The following is a 24,069-nucleotide window of genomic DNA, read 5'->3' on the forward strand; positions in this document are numbered from 1 at the left end:
CACCCTCACGATTACAATCACCTTCCATGTACTTCTACTAACATATAATCTAAAAAAATTTTTTCTCTATACATTGTCTTTTCTAAATATATGTGCGACTGTGCATGTCCGTTCTTTGAAACTAAGTAAATATTATGATACCTTAGCAATTTCCTATTTTGCTATCAAATACATTCGTGAATCTAAGTAAGGTCATGGCCAGCCTATTCCATAAACTAAACCCGAAGTTCAACCCGTTTCCATTTATCATAGACTCCTTGTATGACCTTAGCCGTGATAAAGATCACTGACAATTACTACAAATTTGCGAAAATGTCGCTGATTTTAGTTACTTTGATGGTATTTAGCTCTGAACGATACAAAACATTAAATGTTATTTCAGAATGTGTCGTAATAAGGGCACTTGCTCACAAGCGGGGGAGTTTTTATGCAATAAGTTTTATTTCCTTCTCATCGAATTCGATCAGAAATTTAAAAATCTCTACAAAGCGGATGATCTCTCGTGGTCCTCGGTGTTATGCAACTCCCGACGCTCGATACTTATAGAGGACGTGTTTACCTAACTACACACAGGTTGCCCAAGGACACAGGAACCTCTCGGGCGCAAAGTCATCCCCAACAACGGCAACTGAACTGCAGTGTTTCACGAGACCGAGGGGCAGTGCAGGGTCGTTTCTGGTGGAAGGAAAGTCAAAATTGCGTGACGGCTCCAAGGCGGAATATTTTACCTGAACTTCACAAGTACTGAACAGTCTGTTGTTGAATGTTTTCGCAAACTGTTGTGTTCGACGCTGACTTGCCAGTTATCATTGGCTCTTTTAGTAACCGCCAGAGTAATTAATTATCTTTTACTCAAGCAGTGAAGATTTGAACTAGTCGTTATCTTCTCTGACGTACAGACACAACCTAAGTAATTAACAATATTAAATTATCATTGTAAACAAGAAACTTGTGAAACAGTGTAGCTTTAATACGTTAATTGTACCATGAAAAATAGTGCCATTTTTATAGTATTGTAGATTTTTTCATTAATATGAAAAGTGAATAAGAACAATGGACAGGTAGCAGGACTTCAGTCAGAATGGGAACAAATGTCTGAGAATACGGACATTTGGGGAATCAAAGGATATCTCGAGCGTCTTGCCACTCTGTTCAAAATTCCTGGTGAAGAACAATGAGTGAAGGCTATTCGGAAAATTTCGCATACGATGGGCGCTCTCTGAAATGCATTGATCTTTGCTAATCAAGTTTTCTCCTCTTTGGAATCCTTAAGATTCCCGTAGTTTATGCCATCCAGGAATGGCATTATACAAAAGATCAATAATTCCGCAGATTTGATTTTCTGAAATTTAGGCGATCAAACGAAGCCCTTAGCCACTTTTAGCCATTCAGCCCTTAAGGCAGTGAACCAAAGAGATTGGGAGTGGCTGGGCACCGAGATAAAGGAGGTGTAGGAACAAGGATCTACCAGTGGATCTGGGTGAAAATTCCACAGTTGCACAGAGAAGTAATAGCTAGAGAGGTTGGACAGAAGACTGAAGAAAGGTATGTCTACAAAAATAAAAGCGTGGGCGCCAAACATGGAAAGAAGCGCTACAAGAAAAGAAATATATATTTTTTTTCATTCCTTGTAGCATTTCCATCCATGTTTGGGGCCCACGCTTTTATTTTTTTGGACATGATTAATTGTAAAAAAATCCTGGTGTGTCTCAAAAGATTTATTTTTTACTTTGTAGTGCATTTTAATAAAAGCGTGTTTTAAGATATGTTTTTTATATTTTTTTTTATTTTATACTTTCTAGTTTTGACAGGCTGTAACCGGTTTATGATTGCAGCTAACGAAATTGATATCCTGTCGAGCCAAAGAACGTTTGAAAAATCCGAAGAGTTATTTACTGAGTCAAAGAAGTTGTGAAAAACCCAGAGTTTCATATGAACCCGGGTTCGTTTCCCACTATCGCACATCAGAATTTCTTCATATTTCTTGCACATGGATCTTAAGGCTTTGCAGTGACAAGGTTCATTTCCTGCTACCGCACATCAGAATTTCTTCATATTTCTTGCACTTGAATCTTAAGGCATTGCAGTGACAAGGATCATTTCCTGCTACCGCACATCAGAATTTCTTGCACTTGGATCTTAAGGCTTTGCAGTGAAAAGGATCATTTCCCGCTACCGCACATCAGAATTTCTTCATATTTCTTGCACTTGTATCTTAAGGCTTTGCAGTGACAAGGGTCATTTCCCGCTACCGCACATCAGAATTTCTTCATATTTCTTGCACTTGGATCTTAAGGCTTTGCAGTGACAAGGATCATTTCCTGCTACCGCACATCAGAATTTCTTGCACTTGGATCTTAAGGCTTTGCAGTGAAAAGGATCATTTCCCGCTACCGCACATCAGAATTTCTTCATATTTCTTGCACTTGGATCTTAAGGCTTTGCAGTGAAAAGGATCATTTCCCGCTACCGCACATCAGAATTTCTTCATATTTCTTGCACTTGGATCTTAAGGCTTTGCAGTGAAAAGGATCATTTCCTGCTACCGCACATCAGAATTTCTTCATATTTCTTGCACTTGGATCTTAGGGCTTTGCAGTGACAAGGATTCATTTCCTGCTACCGCACATCAGAATTTCTTCATATTTCTTGCACTTGGATCTTAAGGCTTTGCAGTGAAAAGGATCATTTCCGCTAATCTCAGAATTTCTTCATATTTCTTGCACTTGAATCTTAAGGCTTTGCAGTGACAAGGATCATTTCCTGCTACCGCACATCAGAATTTCTTCATATTTCTTGCACTTGAATCTTAAGGCTTTGCAGTGACAAGGATCATTTCCTGCTACGGCACATCAGAATTTCTTCATATTTCTTGCACTTGGATCTTAAGGCTTTGCAGTGAAAAGGATCATTTCCCGCTACCGCACATCAGAATTTGTTCATATTCCTTGCACTTGGATCTTAAGGCTTTGCAGTTACAAGGACCATTTCCCGCTACCGCACATCAGAATTTCTTCATATTTCTTGCACTTGGATCTTAAGGCTTTGGAGTGACAAGGTTCATTTCCCTTCTACCGACATCAGAATTTCTTCATATTCCTTGCACTTGGATCTTAAGGCTTTGCAGTTACAAGGACCATTTCCTGCTACGGCACATCAGAATTTCTTCATATTTCTTGCACTTGGATCTTAAGGCTTTGGAGTGACAAGGTTCATTTCCCGCTACCGCACATCAGAATTTCTTCATATTCCTTGCACTTGGATCTTAAGGCTTTGCAGTTACAAGGACCATTTCCCGCTACCGCACATCAGAATTTCTTCATATTTCTTGCACTTGGATCTTAAGGCTTTGGAGTGACAAGGTTCATTTCCCGCTACCGCACATCAGAATTTCTTCATATTCCTTGCACTTGGATCTTAAGGCTTTGCAGTGAAAAGGATCATTTCCCGCTACGGCACATCAGAATTTCTTCATATTTCTTGCACTTGGATCTTAAGGCTTTGCAGTGAAAAGGATCATTTCCCGCTACTGCACATCAGAATTTCTTCATATTCCTTGCACTTGGATCGTAAGGCTTTGCAGTGACAAGATCATTTCCCGCTACCACTCATCAGAATTTCTTCATATTCCTTGCACTTGATCTGAAGGCTTTGCAGTGACAAGGATCATTTCTACCACACATCAGAATTTATTCATATTCCTTGCACTTGGATCTTAAGGCTTTGCAGTGACAAGATCATTTCCTGCTACCGCACATCAGAATTTCTTCATATTCCTTGCACTTGGATCCTAAGGCTTTGCAGTGACAATGATCATTTCCTGCTACCGCACATCATAATTTCTTCATATTTCTTGCACTTGGATCTTAAGGCTTTGCAGTGACAATGATCATTTCCCGCTACCGCACATCAGAATTTCTTCATATTTCTTGCACTTGGATCTTAAGGCTTTGCAGTGAAAAGGATCATTTCCCGCTACTGCACATCAGAATTTCTTCATATTCCTTGCACTTGGATCGTAAGGCTTTGCAGTGACAAGATCATTTCCCGCTACCACTCATCAGAATTTCTTCATATTCCTTGCACTTGGATCTGAAGGCTTTGCAGTGACAAGGATCATTTCCCGCTACCACACATCAGAATTTATTCATATTCCTTGCACTTGGATCTTAAGGCTTTGCAGTGACAAGATCATTTCCCGCTACCGCACATCAGAATTTCTTCATATTCCTTGCACTTGGATCCTAAGGCTTTGCAGTGACAATGATCATTTCCCGCTACCGCACATCAGAATTTCTTCATATTTCTTGCACTTGGATCTTAAGGCTTTGCAGTGACAATGATCATTTCCTGCTACCGCACATCATAATTTCTTCATATTTCTTGCACTTGGATCTTAAGGCTTTGCAGTGACAAGGATCATTTCCTGCTACCGCACATCAGAATTTCTTCATATTCCTTGCACTTGGATCTTAAGGCTTTGCAGTGACAATGATCACTTCCCGCTACCGCACATCAGAATTTCTTCATATTTCTTGCACTTGGATCTTAGGCTTTTCAGTGACAAGGATCATTTCCCGCTACCGCGCATCAGAATTTGTTCATATTCCTTGCACTTGGATCGTAAGGCTTTGCAGTGACGAGATCATTTCTCGCTACCACACATCAGAATTTCTTCATATTCCTTGCACTTGGATCTTAAGGCTTTGCAGTGACAAGATCATTTCCGCTACCGCACATCAGAATTTCTTCATATTTCTTGCACTTGGATCTTAAGGCTTTGCAGTGACAAGATCATTTCCCCTACCGCACATCAGAATTTCTTCATATTTCTTGCACTTGGATCTTAAGGCTTTGCAGTGACAAGGATCATTTCCCTTCGCACATCAGAATTTCTTCATATTTCTTGCACTTGGATCTTAAGGCTTTGCAGTGACAAGGTTCATTTCCTGCTACCGCACATCAGAATTTCTTCATATTTCTTGCACTTGGATCTTAAGGCTTTGCAGTGACAAGATCATTTCCCTACTCGCACATCAGAATTTCTTCATATTTCTTGCACTTGGATCTTAAGGCTTTGCAGTGACAAGATCATTTCCGCTACCTCAAATTTCTTCATATTTCTTGCACTTGGATCTTAAGGCTTTGCAGTGACAAGGATCATTTCCTCTTCCGCATCAGAATTTCTTCATATTTCTTGCACTTGGATCTTAAGGCTTTGCAGTGACAAGGATCATTTCCCGCTACCGCACATCAGAATTTCTTCATATTTCTTGCACTTGGATCGTAAGGCTTTGCAGTGACAAGGATCATTTCCCGCTACCGCACATCAGAATTTCTTCATATTTCTTGCACTTGGATCTTAAGGCTTTGCAGTGACAAGGTTCATTTCCGCTACTGCACATCAGAATTTCTTCATATTTCTTGCACTTGGATCTTAAGGCTTTGCAGTGACAAGGTTCATTTCCCGCTACCGCACATCAGAATTTCTTCATATTTCTTGCACTTGGATCTTAAGGCTTTGCAGTGACAAGATCATTTCCCGCTACCGCACATCAGAATTTCTTCATATTTCTTGCACTTGGATCTTAAGGCTTTGCAGTGACAAGATCATTTCCCGCTACCGCACATCAGAATTTCTTCATATTTCTTGCACTTGGATCTTAAGGCTTTGCAGTGACAAGGATCATTTCCCTTACCGCACATCAGAATTTCTTCATATTTCTTGCACTTGGATCTTAAGGCTTTGCAGTGACAAGGATCATTTCCGCTACCGCGTCAGAATTTCTTCATATTTCTTGCACTTGGATTTTTGCTTCATTTCCCTACCGCACATCATTTCTTCATATTTCTTGCACTTGGATCTTAAGGCTTTGCAGTGAAAAGGATCATTTCCGCTACCGCACATCAGAATTTCTTCATATTTCTTGCACTTGGATCTTAAGGCTTTGCAGTGACAAGATCATTTCCCGCTACCGCACATCAGAATTTCTTCATATTTCTTGCACTTGGATCTTAAGGCTTTGCAGTGACAAGATCATTTCCCTTCACGCACATCAGAATTTCTTCATATTTCTTGCACTTGGATCTTAAGGCTTTGCAGTGACAAGGATCATTTCCATACGGCACATCAGAATTTCTTCATATTTCTTGCACTTGGATCTTAAGGCTTTGCAGTGACAAGGATCATTTCCCACTACCACACATCAGAATTTCTTCATATTTCTTGCACTTGGATCTTAAGGCTTTGCAGTGACAAGGATCATTTCCCACTACCACACATCAGAATTTCTTCATATTCCTTGCACTTGGATCTTAATGCTTTGCAGTGACAAGATCATTTCCCATCGGCACATCAGAATTTCTTCATATTTCTTGCACATGGATCTTAAGGCTTTGCAGTGACAAGGATCATTTCCGCTACCGCACATCAGAATTTCTTCATATTCCTTGCACTTGGATCTTAAGGCTTTGCAGTGACAATGATCATTTCCGCTACCGCACATCAGAATTTCTTCATATTCCTTGCACTTGGATCTTAAGGCTTTGCAGTGACAATGATCATTTCCCACTACGGCACATCAGAATTTCTTCATATTTCTTGCACTTGGATCTTAAGGCTTTGCAGTGACAAGGATCATTTCCTGCTACCGCACATCAGAATTTCTTCATATTTCTTGCACTTGGATCTTAAGGCTTTGCAGTGACAAGGATCATTTCCTGCTACCGCACATCAGAATTTCTTCATATTCCTTGCACTTGGATCTTAAGGCTTTGCAGTGACAATGATCATTTCCCGCTACCGCACATCAGAATTTCTTCATATTTCTTGCACTTGGATCTTAAGGCTTTGCAGTGACAAGGATCATTTCCCGCTACCGCACATCAGAATTTCTTCATATTTCTTGCACTTGGATCTTAAGGCTTTGCAGTGACAAGATCATTTCCCGCTACCACACATCAGAATTTCTTCATATTTCTTGCACTTGGATCTTAAGGCTTTGCAGTGACAAGATCATTTCCGCTTCACGCACATCAGAATTTCTTCATATTCCTTGCACTTGAATCTTAAGGCTTTGCAGTGACAAGATCATTTCCCGCTACGGCACATCAGAATTTCTTCATATTTCTTGCACTTGGATCTTAAGGCTTTGCAGTGACAAGGATCATTTCCCGCTACCGCACATCAGAATTTCTTCATATTTCTTGCACTTGGATCTTAAGGCTTTGCAGTGACAAGGATCATTTCCCACTACCACACATCAGAATTTCTTCATATTTCTTGCACTTGGATCTTAAGGCTTTGCAGTGACAAGGATCATTTCCCACTACCACACATCAGAATTTCTTCATATTCCTTGCACTTGGATCTTAATGCTTTGCAGTGACAAGATCATTTCCCGCTACCGCACATCAGAATTTCTTCATATTTCTTGCACATGGATCTTAAGGCTTTGCAGTGACAAGGATCATTTCCCGCTACCGCACATCAGAATTTCTTCATATTTCTTGCACTTGGATCTTAAGGCTTTGCAGTGACAATGATCATTTCCCGCTACCGCACATCAGAATTTCTTCATATTTCTTGCACTTGGATCTTAAGGCTTTGCAGTGACAAGGATCATTTCCCGCTACCTCACATCAACGCAGCCACCAGTTGACTAAGGACTTTCGAAACCATCACAATCCAAAGTCCACGGGTGATGGCGGCGTTGGTGGGTGTGGATGTTCACTTAGGGAGTGTAAAAGATTCTTTATCAAATAACTCTCTCTGTTTCTATCTCTCAATCTTTTCTTGGTCCCGATAGTCAGTCGCGATCGTTCTTTTTCCTAGAAAGGAGGTGTTCGTTCGTCGCTGGTGCCTCGAGAAAGGGAAACACCGGGAAGTTGAAAGTAGGAAAGTTTGTTGTGCATTTGTTCTTTCTTGCAGTCTAGGATGTCAGTCGCTTCTGACGTCGGTCAGTATCTGTCTGAATAATTAACTTCGACATTTCATTTCAGTTATGTACAAAGTACAAACGGGCGCATTGCCAAACAGACACGCCTCTCTCTCTCTCTCTCTCTCTCTCTCTCTCTCTCTCTCTCTCTCTCTCTGTGCCGCTAATTGTTCGGTTGATTCATAAAATTTCCTAATTGATGATTATAAATAGTACTAAATATTACAAAACAAAAACTCTAATGATACCCGCTATCAGTTTGGAATGACTTCGCAGTATTAATTTTGATAATGTAAAATCTGAATCACAGGTCCCTTAAATTCTTTTATTAGCTGCGCTTTTTTTTTTAACGCTCTGTAGCATTTCTCATATACATAACATATTAAAGCGTCACTAACACTAATGAAGAATTAGAGGAATTTGTTTCTGGTGATAGAAATTAATTTCTCGCTGTAATGTGGTTGGATTCCACAATGAGCTGTAGGTCCCGTTGCTAGGTAACCAATTGGTTCTTAGCCACGTAAAATAAGTCTAATCCTTCGGGCCAGCCCTAGGAGAGCTGTTAATCAGCTCAGTGGTCTGGTAAAACTAAGGTATGCTTAGCTTTTTCAAAGAACACAATAAATTTAGAACAATGACTTTCTTAACTTTGCAAAATTTCAAGTTTCTTGGCTTGTATATTGGTTGGAAAGTCTTAAGTTTTCTATTGCTTTCGTTGAAAGGAATTTTGGTTCTAAATAGCACACAACTGTCTTCCTTTGCCTCCATTTCATCAATTCGTTCTAGGCGACCATCATATAAGAAGAACATATTGGTGATCGGTATTTAATGACTTTGGGTATATATCCCCTACTTGTCCCCTTTTCTACCAATCTTTTGGAAAACATGAAATGGCCTACTTTTTCACATGCTTTAACAAAGCCGAAGTAAATTACCGATTTCCCTCCCTGCTTTGAAAATATGATAATCGGGTTAGTCATGTAGAGGAGACTGCTTACATTAGACACTTCCCACTTACTGTTTACTATTTTCCTAGTATCTAGATAATACGTGAGGTTAGTGACGAAGTCCAGTACTGAGCATTTCAGAATGTTTTTAGGTCCTTGCAAGCATGAAAATTTCCTACTTTGATAGTTGTTAGCATGTTTTTTTTTAATAGGGTTACAGAGAGCTGGTCCGATCCCATTGTTGAGTTTAATCTTATTGTGGCAAATTTCTTTTTATCATACATACGAAAACTTGATATTTCTCCGTCGTGGGGTAGTTGTTGGTCAGGTTAAAGAATGTAAATGCATCTTTTATCTCTTGATTTAACGGCGAAGGCGTATACTCTAATTAGTATTTTTTCTTCTGTTCAGAGGTGTGATAAATAACCCGCTTGGTTTGAGAGGACCAAGACCTATTTTCACTACCAAATATCCAAGTGTTCGTTTTCTTAAAAGGTTCCCGCCATTTCTGCTCCAGATACAGATAACGCGTGTCATCAGGTCACGTCGTAACCTGAAAGAGTGATTTATTAGTCTAATATGTGTGTTTATTTATCTTTACATTGATCATCTTCATTTTTACTGGTTTAATTTTAGAAGTGACGATAAGCCCAGCTTACATGAATAAGCGTAAATAGTTATTTTTCACTATTATTTTAATAATTTCATCACTCACCTTACGATGAATGTTTATTTATCTAACCTAAGAAGACCTCACTTAATCGCCTAAGTCAAACTGTGAGAAATGTGGTTCTTAAGGGATAATGCAGTTGGATTTCTTCTACGTATGATCATACCTGCAAGCGCATGTATGCCAATGTATTTTACTGATAGAAACATACGCGTGCTCACGCATTTTCTTTTTGTTATTCGATGTTAATATAATTAATATCATTAGTATCATCATTTCTGCAGTCATACATATACCTATTATAATTATTATCTGAAACGAGTGTAACCTCTTTTAAACAGGTTCTCTTAAGGCAAGAGTTCTGGATTCTTTCAGGTTTTTAGAATCCAAAACTCCTGCCTTTCTTTGTACCATTACTATGAACATCGGCAAACTTTTAACAAATATAGCTCTGGATAAGAGAGAGTAATAACAAGAAATGAAAATATTTTGCATAAAATCATTTCAGTTGCTGCCGTTATCTTTTTCAACAGAACGCTATAATTATCAGAGTTGTTGTCACCCGCAGAACTGAGAAACCATTACCGCGATAAGCACTTGAGTCTGTAAGTGGGACCATTTGCGCTTACGTGAGGCTCCCCCGCCCCCGCCCGCCTCACCTCACTTTCACCATCCCCCTAACGAGGTACTTGCATGATAATAAGAAACAACAGAATTTATCACTTTTACTCTTATACCCTAATCGCATTTTACTATAACGAGTTGAAATTAGCATTTCTCCCTTTTCTTTTATTTTTCATCAGTCTACTATTTCAGACTAGTTCTACCAAACGCATTTTAGTAGGCCTACAGAGAGAAAATAGAATGTCATGAACGAAAAGATGAACTGAGTAGTCATATCGATCAGGGAGAAAGAATGGGCTCTCCAGCCTCTTGAAAGAATAATGATAAGATATGGTATTCATCAAGGTCTGGTAATCAATAAAAAGGGAAACGCGAACATCAGGAAAACCGATGTTATCGAAAAATGACAGAAAGATATATTTTCCGAAGATGACGTGAGCGATTTCGTTATCTACAATCTCTAGATGAGTGGTTCGTCTAGAATGTCGTTAAGAAGCATACAGTTAAAAAAAACTATCGTACTATGAGGGAATTAAAAGGTGGATTAACAGTGTTCTAATTTTTACGTGATGTGGATTAAGAAATTATTGTAAATAAAATCTTCACTTTCTTGTTTCCATCCAATTCACAGAAGTCAGAAGTAAAATGTTAAACTTTACCTCGCTGCAACATATATTTGTGGCTGTTTGTGTAGAGGCGAAGAAAAAAATAAACAAACGCTCATTTTGTGTGTAAAGACATTTTAGTGTTATTCCCTTATTAGAAATGAAAGGTTAACTGACACTTTTAGCATATCAGCTTATAAAATTAAACTGATATAAATCCCGGTGTTTGTAAGTAAAGTATTTCTTACATAAAGTTCTTGTTTCTATTAATTAAGCACGTAAGAGAATTTTGCTAACTTTTTTTTTTTTTACAACAAACGAACTTCACATGATTTCCCTCAAGATCTCTCAATACTTATCAAAATATGACATTAGTGATTGTACTGATTTAAATCAGCCTCATTTTTTTTTTTAGATAACATCCCCAAGTTTCTTTTAAACTAACTTAAAACCACTATATCATAAAACACTTATCGTTTTATAGTTGTCAAGCGAACTTGATCAAAAGTGGGTCTCGGGAGGGCGAAGGAGCACTGCCAGACGTACTTTCCTCGTTATGCGAAAAAGGCAATCGAGATTCTTTAAAGAGATCTATTCCACAAAAATGTCAAATTATAATTAAGGTGATATTGTAGTTAAAATATTTCTAGAAATAGCAAATGAAAATATCAACTGTGCTAATGTTCCTTTGCTTCAAGTGCTGCCAAATCTGCGTTTACCAAAAGGAGATGGAGAGGCAGAAATCAACGAACAAATTTTAAGTCATTTGTATTTTTCTGGAATATGAACCATCGCTTTCATACGTGAAGTTCCCCACGCAAGGCGCGTTTCGGCTGTCATTGACTAACTAGAAAAACAAAATCCTATTAGGGCAGGCTTGTGGACACGCAACCAAGTCTACTGTTGGAATCAGCCTAAAGCTCATATGACGGGAAAGATCGGAAAGCCAGGGGTGTTAGAAGAGACCAAATTCCTTTATAAAAGCTATTAGTCCTGAGGCCCAAATGGAAAACCCCACCATATTTTGAAACTGATAGCACCCCCCCGCCCCTACAGAAAAGGTTGACACTTATATATGAAGGAATGGACCCTAAGAAGTAAATTCAAGGGGATGTGGTTGTCTGCAGCGGCAGCATCAGGGAAATATGAGCGCTTTTCCATATCATGTAATACTTGTCCCGGTAAATGTGCTGAAATGGTGCGAAACTTCAGTCGACTTTCACATTCGTATAATCTTAATTGTTTTACATCTTAAACTGTTATAATTTACATTTAACAATTATAAATATTGTCTCTGATTAATTGTTTAGATATGTCAGTGTCATTGTGCAACTGTAAAAAACGTGATACAGTTATATCTTTAACCTTCAGTATTTCTTGCTCTTTTGTGTGTGCGTGTGTATTTTGAGAACTTGAAGAATAAATTTGATAACATAATGTTACGATTTAATTTGTGAGGCAGTAGATCTTTGTGAACAGAAAAAATGCTGCCATGGCAATTGAATACCATTGAGGCAGATGCCAATTTTATCATTACTAGTAATGAGGTTGAATTAAGAAACATTAAAGTGTTTCGTAGTAGTAGTAGTAGTAGTAGTAGTAGTAGTAGTAGTAGTAGTAGTAGTAGTAGTAGTAGTATGAATGATGGAAGTGCAGGTTGTACAGTATAAAGTGAAAGGAGGCATAGTGGGATTAACCATGAAACTAGGAACTTGTCTGGGTGTTTCAATACCGCACATGAACGTACCGCTATTACTGCTTCCATGAAGTTAATGTGTGACATGGTAGACTTGGAACATTCACATGGAAAACACAAGGAAGCTGCACCACGTCGCATGTAGCAAGATGAATCAGATGTAAACAAGATCGTTAATTCAATCACTGAGTCCAAAGCAGACCTGTTTGACATGAACGCAGAATTGGGTCCATTCTCGAATATTGCAACTGGCATTGTTCCACCGGAAGAGGTATCCACTAAACTTCTTTCTGCCAACGAAATTGGAATGAAAGCCGTGAAACAGTTTGTTGAAGAGAGACCAACCCTGGGTGCTACTGGATTCTTTGAACCACTGCCAAAGCTCAACATCAAGACATTTGCATCTCTGAACAAGAGGTGCAAATCAAATTCTAGCAGTGAGGAAAGACTAGCCATCGATGCAGACAGGGAACTATTTAGTCGTCTGGTTGTAGCAGCGCAAACCAGAGAGATTGATCTCAAACAGGTATTCACACATGAGCTTCCTACAGTTCCATATTCCCTAGTACATTCTGATGGCAGCCTAAATAAAACTGCTAAGAGCAAGCTATTGCCCGAGTTAGAAAAAGAAGCAGAATCAGTGTCTCATTTGCCAGCTTCCAACATATCCACAGCTTGGATCATTGATGGTATGGCTGTCCTTCAGATGATCAGGCAAGGAGGTACAACATGCTTTGGGGAACTTGCAGGATTGCTCTTTAGAATAGTATATACTGGCCTTTACAGGCATATGAAAGTTGCAACAGAGATGATGTTGTCTTTGATCAATATGACCTCAGAGGTTCAATAAAAGCAAATCCCTTCTCCTTTGTCAAACTTCTCTCACTAAACCTATCTTTACACAAAGGCCCACTGAAATGAGACACTGATATACAAAACAAACTAGACTTTATTGACAAATTTAACAAAAGTAACTCAGCAAAAGCTACGGTCATGAAATGGCGTGATTCACACCCCCTACCAATGGAAAACATAGCTAGAGGGAATACTGTTTCACAAACAAGCTTAGTCATTATTCTGTGCCAAGCTATACTAGTGAATAACATCCTGGTCATCAAGCAAAGTAATAAGGTCATAAAGACCACAATAAATGTCATATCATATGTAAGAGTAAAAATACCACTTCCAAATATTCGTCCTCCCAGGACAATGTTCGATTCCTGTTGGGAGAAACATATCATTATATTAAAACCTGAAATGAATGTACATACATACATGTTCAGACAGAAAAATGCCTAATGGAGCATAAAATGGGAAAATACATTATGTAGACATCGTTCAATTTCACTGTTTCCAAACCGGGGGTTTTCCTTCTAAGGTCTGGAAAAGATATAAATGTCACTGGCCAATTTTCAGACAGAAAAATGTCTAATGGAGCATAAAATGGGAAAATACATTATGTAGACATCGTTCAATTTCACTGCTTCCAAACCGGGGGTTTTCCTTCTATGGTCTGGAAAAGATATAAATGTCACTGGCCAATTTTAGTGACTTTACTACGGCCGTAAATGATGTATCTTCATAGAGGTGATCTTATCACACTACCACTAACCAAATAGACCCAGCTCTCTTACTGCAATTCACTTGCAAGCCTCTATCCCCCAGATAATATACCGTGGGAGATCGCACACACATACGTACATACCCCACCGGAACCTGGGCACTTCCAGCGCATCGGTTCAATGTTCTATCATGCTGTCTCCATGTGATCGGACCATGATCAAATAGTTCTCTTGTATCCAACTGAGCAAATTCCAATGTTAGCACAAATGCACCTGCTGCGAAGAGCCACTGACAGGTCATCACATAGTTCTCCTGTTGTCCAAAGACTTAGTATATATATATATATATATATATATATATATATATATATATATATATATATATATATATATATATATATATATATATATATATATATATATATATATATATATATATATATATATATATATATATATATATATATGTATGTATAAACTGAACCAAACACTGACCTTTCCCTTTTAAAGCTGTCCCTTTTTTAATGATACTAACTGATGATGGAGAATGACAGGGTTATATATAGTTCACCTCAACATGATCACAATTTTCACAGGATCACAGGATTAGATAAACACTGGTAATGGCAACCTTACTGCCCTGCCTTAGTCATGTGACCTCACACACCTGATTAAAAATATTACTGGATTAGGCAGCCTCTGGTCACATTAACCTCACGTAACTTTAATTCATTCAAGGTTGATGTTACTTATAATTTTTTTACAGAGGTTTAAGGCAGCCGTTTTATTTAGCATCCTTCGGGCTAGCCCTAGGAGAGCTATTAATCAGCTCAGTGGTCTGGTTAAACTAAGGTATACTTAACTTATTTAGCTACTTTGCTGCAAAAAATTCATAAATTTACCAGCAGTTCTGTGCAATACTTTTTTGAGAGACAAACATATCCATGAACAAAAGGAAATGATTCAATGATCAACCGTTCCGTTGAAGAAAGATAGACAATGGCTCAGAATGACTGTTATGAACTATAAGTTTCATCTGTGAAGTTTTCCGGACTTTTGCTTGTAACTACAGTATTTGTATTTTCGCATGGCTTTTTTTCTTTCTTTGACTTTTTCCCGGATTCGAAAATCGGTGGGTCGATCGATCTACAAAGCGATGAAGAACCGGTGAAATAGTAAATAAGGAGGAAAAAACAATGATAACAAGAGCAGCAAGTATGATGGAATAAGAATCTGCTTCATCCTGGAAACTTGACCCGTCAATTCACTTGTCGACTCGGTTAAGTATGCATAAATGATGGCTATAATAAACACAAATCAAAAAATATACAGTAAAATCGTTGACCTTCGAATCATTGATAAGAGGGTTCTCAGATACTGAGGGAAAAGAAATGATTACTCTCGAGTGGTATTAGTAAATAACATCGTCACGGTTACGGTTCGATTTACTCAAAAAAAAGTAAATCTAAGAAAATCTTTAGTTTGAAATGGGAAATGTGGTAAACTTGACATCTAATAGTTTTGCAAATGTAGAGATGCTCATTCCATCGTATTTGGAAATATATCATGATACTTTTGAACCGGTGATGATAATGATTAAAGAAAAAGAGATCAGACCTCCTGGCACCATTGTAGGCATTAACATTCATTATGGATTTCTGTGTTAAAAATAGATTTTATCACGGCAATACATTGCTTTCCTTGTAAATATTTTCTATAAGAGTAAAGTAACACTTCTTTGAATCTTAGATGTTAATTATTCAATAAGGAAACGCTGATATGAAGATGATATAACTCCTCCCTCGCGTTAAAAAAAATGATTGGCATAGCATTATTGGTTTTTAGCTTTTTTGATGCGAGTGTATGTGTATTTTAAGTTCTCAGGTTTTGCAAGCCCTTGGGTTGAGGGTACCGTAGGTTATGCCCAAAGTTTCAAACGTCCTGCATGTTGTACTCATGATCTTTATAGGTTACTAGAGGTATGCACACTAAAAAAATTCAACACATTCTGCAAATAATTATGTGAACTGGTGTCCTCTGGATTTAGAGCTGAAGGGGAAAGGATTTCAGAAAAGAAGGAAAACTCTGATATGCACTTTTAGAGCAATCCAGTGCAGAAAGAAAATGTAAAAAATAATTCAATAACAATCTTAAAAGTAGTATAGACAAATGAATGAACGACTGAAAACACAGGTAATTACATGAAAACTGATAAATGATTTTCTTTAAACTTTTCCAGTGTCATCGCCAACAGCTTCTGTCACTGGTCCTAAGAGCCTGATTACTACAGACAATGTAAATATAGTGCTCCAAGCCGACAAGGGAAATGATGCGCTTTTAAAATCATGGAGTATTGTTGATTTCACCAAACGTGGAGATAACCTGGCCTGTGAAGTAACAAGTGTAGAAGTTAAGTACTCCAAGTGTGGTCAAGAAAACTGTGACGTCACTTATGTAGTGAAACTGAATCCATTTAGGAATTTTGGAGATTTTCAAGAAATGGAACCAATTTTCTTTACAAAGGAGGGCAAGTTTTATGAAGAGCTTGTTCCAGTGTTAAATGAAGCTCTAACTTCTGCAGGCCAAGAACCTCTTCGCCTTCCAAAATGTTTCCTTGTTTCCTTAGAAGAGGGAAAAGAACAACTTTATTTTGAGGATTTAAGAGCAAGAGGCTTCAAAATGTTTGACAGAAAAAAAGGCATGGATAAATATCATGTTGCTCTTGTCGTTTCCGAGCTTGCCAGACTGCACAGTGCATCTTACCTCTTGAGGGAGAAGCTTCTGGAGGGAAAGCCTGTAGCATCAAAATACGAGTTTCTTTCGAAAGATTTTCTAACTTTCACTCCCAATTCCGGAGAATTATTTGTATCATGGTTTCAAAGGTCCATTGATACAGGAGTAATGATGCTGGAGACCATTGGTGGATATGAGAATGCCATTGCCTTCTTGAAATCCATGAAAACTGAAGTGTCCTACTACTTATCTGCTGGTCTTCAAAGTAAGAAAGTCAACAATATATGCCATGGAGATTGCTGGAACAACAATATCCTGTTCAGGTAGGAGAAATAATGTATGAATAACGGTATTTCTAGTCTAATCAGTTCAATATATATATATAGTATATATTATATATATATATATATATATATATATATATATATATATATATATATATATATATATATATATATTATATTTATATATATTTTAAATTTACATGTACATAATAATTTTATTGTTGTGAGAGTTCAGGTATCAGGTATATATATTGAATACACACACACACACATATATATATATATATATAAATATATATAAATATATATGTATATATTATACAGTATATATATATATATATATATATATATATATATATATATATATATATATATATATATATATATATGTGTGTGTGTGTGTGTGTGTGTGTGTGTGTGTGTGTTTTGTGTGTATTCATGCATATATATAAATATAAATATAAATATAGATATATATATATATATATATATATATATATATATATATATATATATATATATATATATATATATATATATATACATATATATATAGATAAAATCCATGAAGGAAACGGAAACATTGGAGTGCTGCGAGGCCTTTCGACACTATGTCCTTTACTTAGCAGACTGAAGAAATATAAAAGTATGTTTACAAAGAAAGCTCATATAAATGACAGATGGGAATTATAAAGGAAACAGATGTACCTGGAATCCAACACAATTGAAGAATTAGTAGAACTGCCAAAACAGGATTAAATATTTAAGAGGTTTTTACAAAGGATTAGGATCAACCGTTCAGGAGCAGGGACAGGACAATTAAAAGATTATATAGGTTCGTGACTGACCACCTAAAAATTTTTTTAGTACAACACAATAATTCTCTTTTTTTTTTGTAAACAATAATAACTTTTGGCAAGGTGAACATTTTTACAAATAAAAAATTATATTAAACATACGGATACATAGAAAATATATATCAAGTAGCTAACTTGTAATTAAGTCAGTGATTTTATCTTTTAGGTCATTCTTGAACATTTTTCTAATACATTAGTGAGTCCTTTACAGCAAAATCAACATTCCCTGTCACCAGTTCACACGACAGGTGCAAGTGGCATATAGGAGTTACCTTTTCTCCTTCTATGCCCTTCAAAATAACTGAATCTCCTGTGAGATTCTTCTCCAACTGTGGGTGAGCACCACGAACTACCACACTATGGGTACTCCCCCGTATCACATAATACCTTGACTGGTACCTGCACACTCCCTCCTTGAGTTTCCAGCGTACCTTCATGGATATATGGCCCAAAGGCCTCCTAGCTGTTCAGCAGCTCACTGCTTGAGGTTACATTTCCACTGGTTGCTAAACACTCAGCTTGTTTAGTCTCAGTCTTCCCAACCATCTCAGTCTTCCTCACACTGCTCTTCGTAGTTTGTTTCACCTGGTTAACTTTAACCACTTGACCAACTGGCTTGGTCTGCTGTTGTGTCTGATAACAATCTCGACTGTAGTGTCCTACTCTTCCACACTTGAAGCAGACAACATTAGTCTTCTGTATCTGTCTTGAGAAACTGGATGATGAGGATTTAACATTTAATTGCTGATGGGTATATTGCGTTGCATTAGTATCATCACTAGAAGGATTCCCACTGGTAATAAATTTGTTCCTGAAATTTGAATGAGAACTAAAACCTTTGCTTTATTGGTTCTGTTACCTGACATTATAGTTCCCTTTGCTACTTATTATATTATAATCCTCACCCAGTGTAGCAGCTTGGTCAAGTTTCTTAACCCTTTCCGGTCTTCGGCTTCTGGGAGAAGCCATCTGTCTCTCTCGCACTAGGTATCGAGGGCTTCTCACAGAAGCCCACCCAAAACCGTCCATAACTTTGTAATAACTCGATATAGCGTCCCCAAAATTTATCCAATTCATAGCCTGTTTTCTCTGCTTGAGCTCTATAAATTAAAGAAATCCTTTCTCCCCCCAATAAATCCATAATCTACCCCAGAAAATAATATTCAAAACTACGCCAAAAATTTGGCTTCTCTCTGGCGACACTAGTTCATTTCACCCGCGTGTTTCCCAGGTGAAAGTCGCCTCTCGCTAGTTGCTGGCTTAGTTTTCACTCACGTGTTTGTAACGCTGTCACCAAGTCGGACTACATCCCCAAAATTTAATTAAGAAGTAACTGGTGGTCTTCCCTCTGATCCGATATCTCATTTCCTGACTCTGAGAAACAAAATTTTCACTGCAATCCATATTTGTAAAAAAAAAAAAAAAAAAAAAAAAAAAGTCATTCATCGTACGATAAACTAGATGCGTTTAATCACATGTTGAGATCGAAAACGTCTCTCCGAGACATGATGATGCCAGTTAGTAAACTGCTAATGAATTATTTCTAATTTAAAAGAAACAAATCCTTTGTGAAGGCTCATATATATATATATATATATATATATATATATATATATATATATATATATATATATATATATATATATAATATAAAACAAAAATGCAGAAAAATACAAAATTACTGAGAGAACCATCAAACATACAAAACCAATATTCTTCAGATATGTCAACAACATCGTATATTCATTATATTGTGGTCCAGGTACATTTACAGACCAATGTCTCATCATCCAGGCTAAAATCAAAGATAAAAATGTTGATAAGTAAATATATATATAAATTATTTTTATTGATATATAAAATACATTGAATAAATATATATAATATAAGATACATCGTTGAAATAAAAATCACGTGTGTGAAAAGAAACATATTTAAAGTTAAGTGTAGTTAAAATATACACCTTGTCTTAACAAAGTTGGTCAGTTGTATGGAAAATGTACCGGAAAGTAAACAACAAGACATACTGGTTTACTGTATATACAAGGGCGTAATGATGAAGACGTGTTTATGTCCAAGTACTCGAAATGTAACAAGTTTCACATAGAATGAATTCTAATTATTGGAAAATGGTGGTGCTATATCAGTCAGAAGGGCTTCAACACCATTTTATTTCTTAAATGTTATAATTTATATCATTTTTGAAAATTTCCACATGATTCCTAATACTTATATAAACAGTTCTGAAACTTGACAAGTATAACTGAATATGTTTCATTGATAACATCTGTGCAATCACATCTCATATTTACAAATCACAAGTAAATTATAAGTTGCATCGTGCAAATTATAAAATTTGACAACACCGACTGCATTATTTACGTAATCGTTCTTATGTAAAAGAAAAGAAGTGAATATACCAATAAGTGTGACCATTCATTAAGACAATGTCCATCTTCAACACGTAGTAAATAATTTCATACGTACTAAAGAGGAGACGCTTCTCCTTACCTTATCAGGAACAGTGTTTCATTCCTTCATATATAAATATATATATAGCTATATATATTTATATATATATATATATATATATATATGGAGGATGAAATGAAATATATATATATTTTATATATATATATATATATATATAATATTATTTATATAATATATCTGATTTAAAATAATCGTATATATATTATATTTCTATATATATAAATATATCTATCATATATTAATATCATAATCTATATATATATCTATATATATATTAATTTAAAATTATATATAAAAACTATATATATATATAAGGCCTGTATAATATATATAATCTTTTCTAAAAATGCTGTCAAAAAACGGTCGTCATCTGAAAATACTGGAAGCCCTGTGAAACTTGCCCTTCAGCCCGACCAAACACTGTTCATCCCGACTCCACTAATTGACAGAATGATGGATAAGAATGACGATTGTTTTTTTGTGGACAAGGCAAATAAACGCCTCGTCCGATTCCTATGCCCGACGAAAATGAGTGTCATCCATTGACGAATGATACATTGTTACGTCCCAATTCATTTTTATTTAATTTTTTCCATCGTTATTTTAAAGAATTGGCCGACTGAAGAATAAATCTAATTTTATTTTCCTAAAAGAATAAAAGATATAACATCCAAAGAAAGTATGCAACGTTAACTTACCATACAAATGTCTGTTGAATAACTACTTTTATATTACTGACTCATCAAAATGAAAAGCTGAAAAGATTTCCAATGACATGGATGTGCAATTGATTTGCAGTTGTTCTCTATGTCTAAAGATTATAAATAAAACACACAACAAAAATAAAAATATAATATATATATATATATATATATATATATATATATATTTAGGATATATAGTACAATAATACTGAATTAATAATCTGATTGAACATACCGAATATGGAAAAGCATGCAAGTAAATAGTTAATGAAGTTATGAACTATAATTATAGAGTGTGAGGTTCAAGACCTCAGGAAAATGACATAGTTGTCCAAGGAATAGTGACCCAGACTAGAGGGAAACCTTGTGGTCAAAATCAACCTTTATAATCCCACCTGGAATTAAATGTGAAATCCGTGGACATTTAGTTTTACAAGTGAAGATAGTCTTGCATCACTTGCCCACTCACTACAACCTCTTTCAAGTGGGGATCAGTCTTTTATCAGCTTGTAACTTCTTTCTATAATCCTAGGGATAGTCTTGCATCACTTGCAAACACACACATGTATAAATATATAAATAGTATTTCAAATTTTTGCCTAAAGTTTATACATACATATATTGATATATGAATGTATTTTTTAAACCGGTAATAAAAAATTTAGGTACAGGAAGCTTCTAACACTGATTTGTATTATTTGCTGCTCATAATCACTTGTATAATTATATATGTAGTTCACAAATCACAAAATATTTAGAATAAAATAGAAAAGTATATGTGTGTAAATTTTTATCGATTAAATTTCAAAGATAAAACAGAATTTTAGGACAAAACAACTGTAATAGTGACTGATATAGTTCTTCATAAGAAGAGATATAAAAGGAAAATTAAGATGATTTTTCAGTTGGATAAATTTGATTCTTGTCATCACAGGCACTTTTAATAATCATAATTTTCATTCGTTTTAAATGCAATTAGAAAGGAAGGAGTGGTGCCTGGGAGATGATGTAAGTGGGCTAACATATTCAAAGCCCTGTCACACTTGTTTCTGTTCATAATATGTTCAATCCCACAGATTATCTAATCATTGTACTTAAAACGTATATTTCATTTGGCGCTCGCTTCTCGTGGACATGGATTGCAGGGAAGTGTGATGACAACTGTCCAACAATCCCCAACCAAATACACGTAAGAAATCAATAAATTATTAGACCCATAAGAACAAGAAACAAAATGTAAACTAATATATCAATGTAGTTACCACAATCCTGGACTATATTATGTACATATAATTACATAATTGACCACCCCAAGTAACTAAGCATTGTAAATATAAACCCAAATCCTCTCCCAGTCACATTCCCATCATACGCACGCACGGATACGCTAATCCTCTTGCTGTCTAGGTCAAGTAAGGAACCCTGAAATAATGAAAATGAAGACACATCCACATGACAATATACTTTACTGATACTTTCAGTACATGTGGCTTTATTCCGGACGTACTTAAAAGGTTTCACCCACAAAAATGTTTTCAGTTTTATCATTGGTTTTGGTGCCTTGCAAGGAATCAGCTTTCATTTGCAATAATTATCAAGTGTATAATTGCAAAATTTTTTTGCTTACTTCATGAACATTTATCTAGGATGTAATCCTATGATTTTACTAAATTCTTTGCATTTGTTTTACACATCAGAACATTTACAGAAAAAAAATATACAGTTTAAGTAATATAATTTGTTCTACTGATTTTTACCACAACTTGCCATAAAATTAAGACTTTTCTGACTTTATTCCTGTGATTTTATTACCGTCCACCATAACTAATGTGACCTTTTTTCGGGCGCAATTCTCTTGGGCGAATTTGGGCATTAGTGAATATATAATTTGGGCGACTATTCATTATGTAGTTTGGGCGACAAAATATCAAAATCCTGCAAATTGGCACCAATCATTTGGGGGAATCAGAGTAAGGAAAAATAAGTATTTTAGGAAGTTTTCACGTGGTGATAACTCTAAACACTTGGCGGATAACTCAGTTAATTGGTTAATAATTTTGAGTTTATCAGCCTTAGTTATTCATTACTCGGCCATGTTAGAAAACCTCAAACAAACCGACGAAAAAAAAAGCTTGATATTTTCTGGCTTTTCTTTGTATAAAAATACTGAAGAATGTTTAGTGGCGATGCAAAAACAAAAACCAGATGTGAAGCCAGATTAGGTGACTAACCTAAGCTATCCGAAGTTTGCGGATCGCAACCAGGATAAAAGACCGATTTTTTAAAAATTTTTGTCCCGGCGCTCTCAACTAAAGCTATCCCAATTTACTCAAATTCTAAGATTAAATATTAAGATTTTGGCATAACTACCAAAAGCATAACCCCATCCTCAAATCCTTTGAGCAATTTTAACATTCAAAAGAGCCAGAGACAAGGCCACCACCTAATTGAACAATGCATTATGCAAAAATCCTGCATTTCTATCGCCTCACTTATCCGATACATACAAGTCCAATGATAAAGCCTGTGTTGTAATAACCGTCGACAGTCCAGTAACTTCCAACAATTTATAAGCATAAGCAATAACCACTCCCGGGACAAATTACACAATCACTATTGAAAGTTTGCTGCCTGCTTAGCTATTTTACAAACTAATTATAACCCTTACATAGCAATTTGGCCAATTCAACCCCGGAAGATCCTTAAAATACTTTCTTGGCGTTATCTGTCAGTGAATTTTCACTTAAAACTATTATCGCTTAACTCACCTTAAGTGTTCAGACGAATGCGATCTCCGGATCATAAGAAATGATCCTAAACAATTATTCCTGTCATCAGAGGGGTCAAAATACAATATCACTTTGCTGATTAGAAGTTTTAAATCTGCATAGACTATTGCAAGTAAACACCAAAATTCGAGGTTAATATACTAGAATCTCTTCAGAATTAACCATTTC

General features: G+C 36.2%; 1 protein-coding gene across 3 annotated transcripts in view; it reads left to right on the plus strand.

The window, feature by feature from the left end:
• Positions 1–643: 643 nt before the first annotated feature.
• LOC136824993 (uncharacterized) overlaps positions 644–24,069 on the plus strand; it is a 38,222-nt gene continuing 14,796 nt past the window's right edge. The window contains exons 1-2 of one of the 3 annotated variants that reach the window (XM_067080991.1): positions 644–741; positions 16,281–17,097. In XM_067080991.1, the coding sequence (XP_066937092.1) occupies position 741; positions 16,281–17,097 (818 nt within the window). In that variant the 5' untranslated portion in view covers positions 644–740. Of the gene's footprint in view, positions 742–7,801; positions 7,959–16,280; positions 17,098–24,069 lie in introns of those variants that run through there. The other 2 variants (XM_067080990.1, XM_067080989.1) reach the window with 2 other exon arrangements.

The sequence above is a fragment of the Macrobrachium rosenbergii genome, chromosome 36, assembly GCF_040412425.1.
Source record: "Macrobrachium rosenbergii isolate ZJJX-2024 chromosome 36, ASM4041242v1, whole genome shotgun sequence".
Taxonomy (NCBI): domain Eukaryota; kingdom Metazoa; phylum Arthropoda; class Malacostraca; order Decapoda; family Palaemonidae; genus Macrobrachium; species Macrobrachium rosenbergii.